A 14,371-nucleotide genomic window follows, 5' to 3' on the forward strand; every position below is an offset into this window, starting at 1 on the left:
TTTATGTCCCAAAAAAAAAAATTAATAATCCTACATAATATATAGTCATAATTCATAAAATCAAAACCCTGTTAGTTGCGATAATATCGCTGTTTTGGGGCTTTGCCAGTTGATGACAAAGTTTATGGACCGTCTGGACACAGAACCACGGCACTTGTATTGGAGTGCACCACCAATCCCATGTGCACTGCCGGTGACTTATTACCAGATCCATCACCTTACCAGTACCATTAACAACCCTTTCTTCCCCGCAGCAACACCCTAAAAATTTTTCCTTCCCCTCAGCAGCAGCACCACTGCTTCTAATAGGAATTTCAGCCATCCTTTTATCAGACGTTCTGACCCCACCTAATCCCATATCTACTCCAGCACTAACACTCTGACCATTACCATGACCAACTAGTGCCTACAACTCCACCTTGCCATCTATGAGAAATAGGAGCTCCAGCACCAATCAATCCTCTCCCAAAAACTGACTCAACCAGCAGCCACTTGCAATCTGCCATTGATGCCGCCACCAGCACTTCAACCACGCCCCTCCCCAAACCAAAAACACAATAGGTATTTGTGCTTCAAAAATACAAAACTAAATTGCATCAGCATAAAATTATAACAACCAAATGTAAGGTGTACAAGTGTGAACGTCAAGCATTAATTTAGTGTACCTGATCCTTGAACAAATTTAGTCTGATTGAGAATTGGCCCAACACGAGACAGGAATTTATCCATTGTGCACCATGCATCAATGCATGCAGATGTAAGTATGCTACAATCCCTGATAACATATTCAAATAATGATGTACAGTAGGACCTACTTTTGTAGAAGTTGAAGTCTGCTGGTTTTTGGTACTATTTGACTCTTAACCATCTTGGCCTTACATGTCACCGTCAGCCCTTTTATTCAATTGTATTAGTGGTGGTAGACTTTGGCTTGCCAATGGTTGGATCCTGCATTGGCCGATGTCCAGAACTTGAGAGCACTTTGAAGAGCACACTGTCAAGACCTTGCAGAGAATGGAAAGCATGGCTAATGACATTGACTCTTAGGACTCTGTTATCAAGGAGGCATCCAATCACATCAACGATGAGCTGACAATCTTGAAGAGAACTGTCAGTGCATGCCATACCCAGAGGGGAAGTGCCCAAGAAGGTGAAAATTGCAGAACCGATGCTCTCTAATAGCAAATGGAGTCCCAAGGATTTAGAAAACTTTCTGTTGGATATAGAGTGCTACATTATATCTGCTCATTATTCATATATATACTTTATGGCAATTTTTTTTTTCAGGGATGAAAAGCTCTAGAGGAGAACCCGGATGGAGGAGGATTGAGGAGGATGATGATGGTGGAAGGAAGAAGATTGATTAATGGGATGCCTTGAAAAAGGATCTGAAATATCAGTTCCTTCTTTGCAACATAGCTGTATTTCAGTTCCTTCATCACAACATAGCTGGGGGTTACGAGAAAGCCATTAACAGTTGAAAGATACTTAAGAAGTTCTATTGACATCAACCAGTCAGGGGAAGCTGAATTCTTTGACCATCATTAGACTGGATGTCTCAGAAGCAGCTAGTCAGTTTTTACTTTTTAGCCCACCCCACGTTGGGCTACCATTATTCATATTATTCATTATCTTAAACAAGCTTCCGGTCTTGGACTATTGTATAGGCCAAATTGAGATCTTCAAGTTGAATATTTCAATGAAGCTAATTAAAAAGACTACCGGATAGGAGATCTATTACTAGGTCCTGTACATTTTTATGAGGAAACTTGGTTACATGGAAAAGTAAGAAACAATAGTAGTAGCGCAATCTAATGCAGTAGCTGAGTAAAATGCAGTAGCCCACACTTAATAAAAACTATCAAAATTAACAGTGCATCATTAATAGTCCCCGCTTACTTGGAAAAAAAAAAAAAAAAAAAAAGATGATAGAAATTAGATGGTACAATAACTTAAATATCTATCACATAAACTTAACCAAGGAAAACCAAAGCAGATATTTTATTGAGTCAGATGACCAAACACTTCTAAATGTGCTGAAAATCCTAAGATTTTGGTTTCACTTTGATGAGTTTGAAATATACCACTTTCCCTTTTCTTGAACAGATTAATGTTTGAATTCCTTACGAACTGAAAACAAATAAAGAAAGAATCACAGAGAGAGAGAGAGCAGTCACCACCTTTCCAGCTAGTTGTGTCAAACCTGAGAAACATTATGTTCAAAGAAGAACATGTTCTGCATGAAATCCAGGTTCAAGAGAGATATAGGCATGACTCGTAGAGATTGTAGTTGCAAGTCTGTCCAATTTTAAACAAAACTTATTGATCATGTCTGAATTCTTTTCTCTGGGTAACGAGTGGTAACCCAGATAACTCTTCCATGAGAACATGCATTAAACAAATACTCTGCCCACCCAATTTGATGGTGTTAACAAGTCATTCTTCTTCGCCTTCTTTAGACCACTTTTTCTCAGAAGGGAAATAAGAAACACAAATTTAGAGAATTCAGAGCCCAATCAGATACAGAGAAAGATAGCCTAACCAGAACTGTTAAAGCCAGGTTAGGGTAACAGAAACAGTCCCCTCGGGGATCATGTAAAGTATTTATCATTTAATGGCCCTGTATCCCCTCTGGAGGGTTTCGATAAAGAGTTTTGTTATTCCTCACTCCACACACCACACACCATATTTATTTTTATTTATTTGATATTTATTTATTTTATTCTTTATAAATTAATTGAGTTATTCTACTTATCATCCATATACTACATATTTAGTAAGAGAAAAAAATTAAAAATTAAAAAATTATGTTTAGTGTGTGGTGTGAAGATGATGAGTAGAATTTTTCTTTGATAAATAGACAGCAAAGGATAAATAATGGATTCATTCCATAGCAATGTCTCATATATTGAACTTTCAAGATCGTAACTTACCGTTCCATATGTCAACTTTCAAGTGTTTGAAAGCATGAAAATCAAAGCATTGTAGAGCAGACAAGATATTCAAAGAAGTAAATAGACAACTAAGAATCAATTCATTCAATGAAATGGTTCATGATTAGCACGAAAACTCAAAACTTTACTGCTCAATAAATAGTAGGATATAGATTAGATCAAGCAATCAAGATATCCGTACAAGCACCTTGTTCTTCTTTCCCGCAGACAGTAGGATAACTTTCCCATCAACGATGTCCTCTGCCTCAATTCTCTTGTTCTCACCATCCACTCTACTGTTATTCAAGTACAAACCCCCCTGCTTCAACAACCGCCGCGCAGCCGATTTACTCTCCAACAAACCGGCCGATACTGAGAGATCAACGAGCGAGAGATTTAACACTTCATTATACGCCAAAGAACAAGATGGCACGTCCTCCGCAATCCCCTCAATCGTCTGCCAATCCAACTTGGCCTCCGCCCCCGGCCTCAACGCCTGGGTCGCCTTAACCGCCTCGCTCAACCCCTCCTCCCCGTGTACGAACCGTGTAACTTCCTCCGCAAGCCTCCGCTGCACGCTATTCGGAACGTACCCAGGTCTGCCCATCTCCCTCTCTAGCTCACCAATTTCCTCCAACTCCAGAAACGTAAGGATCTTCAAAAACCTCACCACATCCGCATCCGGCACTGAGAAGAAGTACTGGTAAAACTTATATGGAGAGAGCATTGACGGAGACAACCAAACCGCGCCTTCTTCCGATTTTCCAAACTTGGTACCGTCACTCTTTAGCAGAAGAGGAAATGTCAATCCAAACGCCCCCTCAACCTGCAAAATCTTCCGAATCAACTCGGTCCCGGCGGTTATGTTACCCCACTGATCATTTCCTCCTATTTGCACACTCACCCCCTCCTTCTCGAACAGTCGCAAAAAATCATAGCCTTGCAAGAGCTGATAAGTAAACTCGGTATAGCTCATTCCCTGCTCCGATTCTAACCGCTTTTTCACGCTCTCCTTGGCCATCATCGTCCCGACCCTCGCGTACCGACCCACATTTCTCAAGAAATCTAACAACCTGACCTCTTTCCACCAGTCGTAATTGTTTAGAATCGAGAAGTTCTCAGAATTCGATAGCAGGATCTTGTAGATGGTGTCGCGGATCCCGTCGGAGTTCTTGCGCAGCGTGTCGATGTCAAGCTCTGGGCGTTCGAGAGACTTCCCGGAGGGGTCGCCTATACGGGCGGTGGCGCCGCCGATTAGAGCAACTGCGTGGTGGCCGCAGCGCTGGAACCAGGAAAGGACAATGAGGCCGAGGAGGTTGCCAAGGTGGAGGCTCTCGGCGGTGGGGTCGAAGCCGCAGTAGACTTTGACGGGGCCGGAGGAAACGGCGTCGTGGATAGTGGAGCTAGTGATGGACTCGAGGAGACCGCGCTGCTGGAGGATTTCGACGACGTCGCGGCGCCGAGAGGTTTGAAATTGAGATTGCAATTGAGTGGAGTAGGAGCAGCAGCAGAAGCAGGCAGTATTGATGGAGGAAGGTAGTTTAGGAATTTTGCGAAAGGAAAGGGATGTTTTAAAGGGGGAGAAGAGGAGGAGAGTTCTGGAGGCGGAGGACATGGCTGTGGCTGCGGATGCCATAGGTGCGGTTGGTAATATCACACCGATAGGATCTGTTTTCACCCCAACTACTCATCATCTAATATCACACTCGAAGGTAATAAAAAATAAGCCCGGTTTTTTTTAATGTAAAGCCCGGTTTGGACAAGGAAGTTTCCTACTATCTGTATTTTCCTTCTAAAAAACTCGAAATACGAAGCCGCTCTATATAAGCCGTTGCTTTGCGCCTCCACTGTATCTCCACACAAGCTGAGGCTGTAATCTCCTCCAAGGTTTCGGTATGCTCTCAATCAAAGCTTTCTCGCGATTCCTTTTTCATCCTTTTTCTTTCCAAATCCCATCTGGGTTTTATCAAAATTCATGTTTATGTGTCCTGTGTTCTGTCTCTCTATCTTTTTTTTTTTCTGTCTTTCTGATCATGGAAATTGTCTTGGGTTCTCATGTGCTTTGATGGGATCTGCTGCTGCTAAAATCGGTTTCATGTTCTAGTACTGATAATGCCTAATGCGAAAGTTCTATCGAATTACAATCACTGTTATGGGAGATCTTCATGGCCAGCTTTTAACTTTTTTAGTCTTTCTTTTTCTCTAAATATATAGGGATTGTTATGATTGCATCGGATTAAGATCAATGAATTCTTATAATTTTCTTATTCAGGATTTGAGTGTCGATATTGTTGGCTGTTTCAAAACTTTTTTCTTTTTAAAACCATAATAGTAATTTCTTATAGTTGGGTATTGTTTTATAAATAAAGCGATAGGACTGCCTGTCTCAGCCTTCTTCATTGACAAGCACAAAAACCAAACACTCTCCATTGCAAATTAAAAAGTGTATTTTGTAAGAGCACTTGCATTCAGATTCAGGGATTTGCCTTTTGAGTTTTGTTAGTAGTGTTATAGTCGTTTTTATATCCTCTGCTTTGGTGTTGCATTGTTGCTTATCTTGATTCATTCGTGCGCATAACTCTTGCCAATTACGAGACAAAACATTCAATGTTGAAAGCTCCTCAACTGGTGAGAAATTGTGTTGCGTGGGACGTGGATACTGTTGGGGTGAATATATTTTTATGAAATACTTGATTTATAGTGGAAAATGATATTTATTTAGAGACTACAAGGATTGATTTTATTTTCTTAAACCACATAACTGTTTGGAATGCCTTAACTAATTGATATGTTCTTGTGTTTCGATGGTTTTAGACCTGAATGTTGTTTTCAACATCTATTTTTAGTTCAAAGTGTTTTGTTTCTGTTTCACAATCTAATGTTGTTGGTATTCTTTCTTTATCTTCTTAGGGATCACGCATTCAGTTGATACTAGCGGAATTACTTTCACACATTGAAGAATTTTAATTACACCTTAACTTTATACAATGCCGAAGGACAGAAGAATTCGATCCACACATCATCATCAATCTAGGACATGTCCTGTTCCTTCATGTTCCAAGACAGCCAAGCAAGACAAATACAAAAACCTCACCGGACAAGACAAGGATGCGAACAAGGATGTGAATAAATGGGAAGAAGTCAGGTGCCCCATATGCATGGAACACCCTCATAGTGCTGTCCTCTTGCGATGTTCTTCTTATGGCAAGGGTTGCCGCTCCTACCTTTGCAATACAAGCTACCGCCACTCGAACTGCCTCTCGCAGTTTTGTGCTTCTTCCAGTAAACAACAAGAAGCCCTTCCCTTGAGCAAGTCCAAGCTTGTATGCCCTCTCTGTCGAGGGCAAGTTAGTGGTTGGGATGTCATAGAGCCTGCACGCCAGTTCATGAATTCCAAAGCAAGGAGTTGTCCATATGAGGCATGTGATTTTTGTGGGACTTATGTACAACTCAGGAATCATACAAGGCGAGAGCACCCGGTAAGTTGGCCATCGCAGGTTGACCCTGCTCGCCAGCAAGAGTGGATAAGGTTGGAGCGTGAAACGGAATTGAATGATGCTATATGTCTATTCCTATCACAATTCCAATACATTGGATTTGAGGACATGTTACGTATGCATATACTGCATTCTGGGTTGCTTACACCAGTTGAATCTCTACCATGAGGCTTCTGCATCGTGGAGATCAGATATACGTTTAAGCTGAAACATAATAGAAACTTGTCGGCACTCATTTGGAAGGCATTAAGTAGTTTTCTTTTCTTTGCTTTAGTGAAACATCACAAGGCATTTTTATTTTTATCTGCCATGGTTGTCACTAGTCGAAATAGATAGATTTGAATTTTTGTCTGATCACTTTGCTAATGTTTATTTTAAAGTTCTATTAAGATAGATGGAACAGATGGAATTCTTATCAACTGTCACTTTTGTAAAGAGGGCGTGTACCGGCAGTGGTGGCAATGTGTGATACGACCTGTTAATCTAACATGAACACAACACGATAATAGCAAGTTTAGGTTTAGTCTTAATGAGTTCGGATAAAAACGGGTTAACCTGTTAAGACACGACTTCTTAACGGGTTGATAATGGGTCAACTCATTTTGACCCGTTATAACCCGAAAGTTAAAGTTACAAATATACCATATACTTAAAAGTAAAATTGTTGAGATTTTAATTTCGATATTTTTATTGTTTGGATTGTAATTTTGGACTTGCAATTAGTTTTATATTTTTTTTTTATAGATATTGTGATTTTAATATTTATATAAAATTATACTAAACTTAATCAGGTCAAACGGGTTAATTTTGGATTTGTTCAACCCTTTACATAAACGGGTTGAAACGTATTAGGTCGTGTCGTGTTAAACTATTTCGTAGTACTTATATTCCGACCCTAGTCTAATTATTTTGTATAATGAGTTCTAGTTCAAATTTTAAAGGAAAAAAAAAAAAAAGAAAAAAAGAAGAAGAAAGAAATGACTTGCACGAATATAAGTATGTAACCTGCAGAAAGGATTGTGTCACCTTGGTCATAACATATTGTGGAAAGCTACATTTTACACTTGCAAGAGAGATTTTTACCTCATGTATTATTGTATATGTTAATATGAACAATGCAAGGCAATAGGATATCGAGTGCTCTACATTCCCTAAGATTCAATACGAGGACTTCAAAAAGATTAAAGATTCAACACCCTAATATTCAACTAAAAATTATCAGCAGCTAACGTTGGAATCAAGTGGGGCAACAATGTACATAAAAAGCTCGAAACAATGTACATACATAAACCTGCTCTCAGCCATCTCATGGGAGTGTTCTAAAAAAATGACTCCTCACCAACATGTATAATTGGCAGTTCTTTAATCCCGCTAGCATCATTGCACGCCAGACCATGTTTCTTTCACTATCAACTCTTTGATATTTTCAGAGGTTATGCCTCTTGGGCTGAAGCGAGTGCCATCTTCATTAAGAATATCTATGGTAAAAAGGAAAATGAAGCTTTATGAAACAACATAAAAGTATCATGGTAGATTTCATCCAAAGAAATAACTCTTGTTGGGGTTCAATGGCTGATGCCAAGAGGGTTGTTGCCCTGGCTGCTTGTGGAAGGTAAAGTTCGATCATCATTAAGTCTTCTTTTTGACGTTATTCCATGACTGAATGTGGGCTATAAGCAGTGTTCCGTCTGCCTCTTTCCCTGACTTCTTTATTTTTGTGAATTTCATATGGTTCTATGGAGATATGGGTGTCTCTCTTTCATCGGAGGTTGAAAGCTAGAAGAAAAGTAAGAATCTTACCCTTGGTAACAATCAAGAACATTCTTTATTTTTGTCGCATCATCTGGGACTATAGTTGTAGCAGCTACACTTGCTCCTCTTAACCCTTCTTGACGAAGAATCTACCCAAAAACTGCCCTTGCGCAACTGAAAATTGAAATCGTTCAAGAAATCATCAAGATATTAAGATGTGAAGGCACGAAAAGAAAAGGACAAGACGATTTTCAAATGTCAAATTTGTTGTCAGAGCTTCAGCTAATTTGTTGTCAGAGCTTCAGCTCCTCCACCAAAATAGAAAAAAGTAACATTTTCCTTATGAATGTCAATAGTTTCAGATAGGAAATGATACTTAAAAAACAAAATTGTAAACTGCTGCAGAATAAGGGCTGAAGTTAAGTCGAGCTTTAAACTCAGCACTTAAAATTTTTTGTCAACAATCATCTTTTTACCATTATCCAAAAACACTAGAGCCCTAGTTTCATAGCACATTTTGTGGGTCCAAACAAGTCTCACCTTTGAAGTACCGCTCATCTCATCCAAGTATGGAGTGAGATGCCAAGGCTTTGACAACAAAAAACATAGGTTTACTTGCACTTACTTAAGTCATAACATGTAGTTGGGCTAGAAATTTTGACGCTCAACTGCTAAGCAATTACATACATATTGTTGCAAGGTATCTAGTGCTTCCGGTGTTACACTTTGACAAGAAGCAATATCAAGTTGCTCTTTTCTATAGCATCAATCTAGTGACCTTTCTGAAACAAACATTCAAAAAGGAGTATCCAGATGCATCTGAAGTTTTGAGACTGATCTTCCTACTCCAATTTGGACATCATCATCATTATTGGTCCAATGTCAAAATTTAGTATCAGAGATTCACCCACTCCATATCAAGATTTTTATACGTCAAAACATCCATTATGATCTATCACTTTGGCATGCGCAAATAGAAACAAAGATTCGAAAGAATTTATCCAGATGTGTTTAGTTTAACTGTCCTTTCTTCTTCATTAAGTATGTATTCAAATAAAACATCAACCTTTTCGGCTTTTCATAATTTTCATTCTAAAGGAAGATTATTCTTAAGTTGAGAAAACAATGATTGTGTATTGTGTTCATTCGAACCATCATAAGATCATAACTTGTTTGAATCACGATCATTAACTCATATATTTTCTTGAAAGTCTTTACATTCCATATACTCTTTCCAAAGAAATAAAAACCGGACCTTGAAAAATGACATGATTTTAATTAATAAAGGTGGTGGGTCTAAACAGTAAACACATCGACACAGCAAGAGGAATCAGAGGAAAGGTACCAGTTGTGAAGACAACAACAGTCATAGATCCCTCAGAGGCTCTATCAAACATATCATCAAACGGCTTCTATATCGCCAGATTTTGACCACCTAATTTTGACCAGTGACGGCCGAAATCTTGTTCAAACTGAAAAGAAAGTGCCAGAAACAAAACCGATCTTAGTTACTATTAACTCGAGCCCGGGTGCCGCCGTGGGGGGGGGGGGGTCTTAGTTACTATTAACCCGCACCCGGTTTCTGAATTTAGCTCACAGACCACGACAAAACGTGAAAAAAAATTGAGAGGGGGTTCGGAGGAGGCATTAATGAGGACAGTACGAACAGTTTGGTGACGAGTCTGACGGCGCCGGAGATGTAAGATTATCCGAATACCCGTGTCCAGACCTGGTTGATCATTAAAAAGAGAGAAATGCTTGGGATACCGATGGCCACCGATGGCTGCTCCCCATACAGTCTCCCGATTGACCTGGCATACCATGTTTATTTATTTAAAAAAAAAAAAAGAAAAAATCTATTCTTAGGCTGTTTCAATTTACCAACACCACACACCTTGATGTGGTGAATCCAGTCTTGTCGTCACATCACGGTTTTTCACTTCCCTCTTAGATGGGGTTTGCACGCAGATCCCTTCCTCCTTGTCTCCCTCACTTCCTTCTGTTCGTAACCCACCAAAGATTCATTCCTCCCCGTTCTCTTTGTCCATCAAGCAAATCAGATTCTTTTTTTCATTCCTTTCTTCGCCTCTGTCTGTCTGTCGCCCTCACTCTCATCTCTCAACCTCGAGACTGCACTTCCTCTCCTCACTTTTGTAGCCCTCTTACCCTCACTTCTCTCCATCTGTCGAATCTCTCTCTCCCATCGACACTATCCATCGAGAAAAACTCTAACAAATCTTAGAAATGTCCCTTGAAATCCACTTCATGAAGTAGCCCTAACACTGGAGAAATCCTCGTGGGTGGTCGTGCAACCACATTCATTTGATCCCATAAGATCTGAGAAGTATGCTCACCAACCCTAGATCTATATTATGAGTTTTTTATTCCTGATTTGTATTTCTGATTGATTTATGCTTGATTTTTGAGTTTTGTATTTACATAAAAACAAGATGATTAGTGATGAGTAAATCGTGCCCTTAAGTTGTAGCATGTTTCAGTTTCTATATCTGATGAAAGAAAATCAAAATTTTGTTAGATATCAATTTATAGGAAACCATATGGACTCGTAAATGCAAGTGTGCTAGAGCAAAATTGCCATTTCCAATCATGTGGCCTTCTATGTTTCTAAATGCCAAAAAAGGAAGAACATGATAGAAATTCTTCCAAGCATGTCAATATATTTAGTCTTCCATCTATTTTCCATTTTCGCTTTAAGTTTTAAGTAACTCTTTATCTCTCTCTTAATTTTATTTTCGTGGTTTTTCTATCCTATCAGATCTCTAACTTTGTCATTGGCCTATATTTCTTGAGCGTTGTGAACAAGTTTGGAATTAGCTCTGTGCATTTGGGATTCTCAACTGTATGTCTTCTTGTTGTCATGTACATAGCTAGTAATGTTGTGGAAACAAATGGGTGATCATTGGAGGAAATAGAGCTATCTTATGTTAAAATGTCGAATGTTGACTGTGAACAGCTATAGCGTAGTGTCTATATTGAGTTTCTTAGTCCATGTTCTCAAGGATCTATGCTGCTATCAAACCACTTTAGCACTTTTCTCCCACATTTAATTTTCAATCAAAACAAATATAGAAACAATTGGGCTAAGCATGCCATATTTGGATGGGGTGATCTTTTAGATTTTCTTTTTAAATAAAATAAATCCCAAAGAAATTAGAGGAATAATGAGGGTAGATAGATTTGGTCTTCTAATGGTTCTTTGCACATAATAGATAGAAGTTGCTTACAGTGGATATGTGTTTATATAAATGTTTTACATTGCTTTTATACCTTGTCTTCTCAAAATGTCATATGTGTAATGTTTTGTTCCAAAGCAACGATATTCATGGGGCTGGGACCAAGTATGTGTAATGTTTTGTTCCAAAGCATCTCTGTGTGACAACCTTTGCTGCTATCTTGTTTTGGGCTTTTTTCAATAGCTGTTGGTTTTGCTTCAGCAAAGGTTGTCACATAGAGATCTACTTGGCTCTTTACCATATGATGCATGGAACTCCATGGTGTTCCTTGTATTTTAATATTGCCTATATATAGTCACTCCTGTCTGTGTTGTACTTACCACTATTGCTGCCCTACGATAATGAAAGATTTATTTACATGTCCAATAATGCATGGGTTTTAATGGAATATTGAATAAATGCAGTCTTAAGTAAATTTTATGTTGTTAATTGATTTTTTCTAGCATGGACATTTTTCTCATTGTTTTCACTGTCATTTATGTTTCTCATTTAGATCAGCTATGACATCAAGTCAATCATCATATGTATAGTGGATGCATTTCAAATGGAATCACCAACTTGTTGGTATGGTTTGAAAGTACCACTAAATACCTCACAAACTAACAAAAATCCAGGAAGAAAATTTTATGTTTGCTCGAAGTATAAAACGATAAGCTAAATTATTATTTTATAAATAATTTTTATAGCATTAACAGTTTTTCATATTTTAATGTTTGAAATTCTTGCATTGTATGCAGAGAGAAACAAGTTATCAATTCTTCATATGAGCCGATATACTTTAGCTGGTAAATGAGAAATTTATAACAAGAGATAATGCACTCCAAAAGAGAAAGGATGATTTATTGTTGCGCGAGTATGAGGTGTCAAGAAAATAAGATAAACTAATACAGAGAGAGAATGATTTGCACAAACAAGATGACAAAGTTCGAAGGCGGGTCGTAGAGAATAGATGTGTACGTATATTATTGTGTTTGTATTTGGTGTGTTCTATTGTAATAGTTTTTTATTTGTTTGGATGATAGATGTATCGTATAACCGTTAATTGTAGATGTATCCTTCGACCGTTATTGTAATTGCAGAATTCTCTATGAATATTTTGTAATTGTGGAACAATTTGCGTATAGTAATGTATGTTAACTTTTTTGTATTTATGAGAATGCTACTGTACATTTAAATGTGATTGATATACATTCCTGATGGCATAAGTCAAACATGATATCAGAACCTAAGTAGTGAAAAAAATCTGTCCAGTGTTAATAGGCATCACAAATTTGTCCATATTTTCATAAGAGAAATTCTATTTGCAGTCCCCACTTGGGGACTGCATGTGCAAGCCCCTTATTAAATGAGAAAAAATATCATTTCAGGAGGGATAGTTTTGTAATTTTAAAAAAATTTAAAGATAAAATTGCCTAGGCTTGCATTGCAGTCCCCAAATGGGGACTGTATCTAGCATTGCTCTTTTCATAAAGTAGATCAATAAAGGCATAAAAAATGTAATACCTGATAAAAAATAGAACAAATTTGTCCAAAAACGCATGACATCCCATCGACATTCTTTACAAATCATCACAAATCCCAGCATATTTCATCACAAAATTCAAAATACACATACTACAACTTTGCAACAACAAAATCATTGCGACCTCTTCACTGCCCAATGGTGTTGGTTGTGTGACAGTACTACATTGTGTTTCAACAACAAAATCATCAACATTAAAACCAAGTTGATTCACGTTAGCACCAAGATGAGCTTCCGATACCTCACCATGGAATGATTCATCATCAAATATTTTTTTGCAAGTCTAAATTTCAAACAAAAAAATACACATATATTATAAAGAAATATGCATGCAGTCCAATAAATATATAATTAATATGAAAAAAATTTACTACCTGTTTCTTTCTTCTTTTGGTCGAAGTCTTCTCCACAGGCAGAACTTTATTTTTCAATGGAGGCCTCCATTTCCCTCAGACAATGTGTGGATTTTCTTACCATTGTCCACGGCCACGTTTTCTTTGACCTTGGTTGAACTAGACTCAAGTGGTAATCCTTTAAAGTTATTCTCAAACTCATCCAAATGGCACATGAATGCATTGACATGGTCATCACACTAGGATACACGAGTTGCTAATTTTAGACATCGTGTCACCACAAGCTCATACCTCCGTGTGTCTACATTTTGCTGTATGTCATCGTAGCCACTTTTGACTAGTGTGTATCTCCTCTTTAAATCATTCCATCATTGATCCAAGACGTACTTCTTTGGCACCACATGAATCTTCTTCATCTGACAAACTTTCAATGCATGCCTACAAAGAATCCCCTTCATCTCAAATAATGCACATGTGCATTTCAGTTCACACTCCTCCTCATTATAATAAATTGAGTACTTGATGGTTTTGACATGATTATCCTCAATGATAATTTCATTCAAAACATCAAATGTGGAAATGCTACATTGCTTGTTAACAAATGTGCAATTATAACACATCATCCTCAACAACTCTTTTTGAACCTCTTTATACTTCGCATTTGTATACAACGCTTGAAACTGCTTTTCAATGCGAAAAGGGGATACACATGGGATGGTTTGGTTACAGGACATGAAATCAGTTGTAGTCTCGACCTCCACCTTCGTCGTTAAAGCATTGTCAAATTGATCTACAAATTCTTTTAATGTCGTACCGGAATGTACAAATCCATCAAAGAAAGCATTCATGCTTTCAAACTGTTGTGTAGTGTTCATGCCAACCCAAAATACACCCTTCAAGTAAGCTGGTACTCAGAATGACCTTTTGCTGTACAACCTTTGCAGCCATGCATTATTACCAAGGTCATACATTTGAATTAGTTGCCTCCACTTTTTCTCAAATTCTACGCATATCTGTGAATCATATAAGGAACTAAGAATGGAAGTCTTCAACTTGTTAT

General features: G+C 38.1%; 2 protein-coding genes across 2 annotated transcripts; one reads left to right on the forward strand and one right to left on the reverse strand.

Annotated features, from left to right (window-relative positions):
• Positions 1-2,891: 2,891 nt before the first annotated feature.
• Positions 2,892-4,629, reverse strand: LOC109012764 (tyrosine--tRNA ligase, chloroplastic/mitochondrial). Its single transcript, XM_035693154.1, has one exon. It carries the CDS (start codon positions 4,567-4,569, stop codon positions 3,121-3,123), a length of 1,449 nt encoding a protein of 482 aa, XP_035549047.1. The 5' UTR covers positions 4,570-4,629; the 3' UTR covers positions 2,892-3,120.
• Positions 4,630-4,728: 99 nt separating this feature from the next.
• Positions 4,729-6,615, forward strand: LOC109012767. The gene is made up of 2 exons (XM_018994569.2): positions 4,729-4,826; positions 5,844-6,615. Exon 2 carries the CDS (start codon positions 5,921-5,923, stop codon positions 6,596-6,598), a length of 678 nt encoding a protein of 225 aa, XP_018850114.1. The 5' UTR covers positions 4,729-4,826; positions 5,844-5,920; the 3' UTR covers positions 6,599-6,615.
• Positions 6,616-14,371: the final 7,756 nt, after the last annotated feature.

Source organism: Juglans regia, chromosome 1 (genome assembly GCF_001411555.2).
Source record: "Juglans regia cultivar Chandler chromosome 1, Walnut 2.0, whole genome shotgun sequence".
Classification (NCBI taxonomy): domain Eukaryota; kingdom Viridiplantae; phylum Streptophyta; class Magnoliopsida; order Fagales; family Juglandaceae; genus Juglans; species Juglans regia.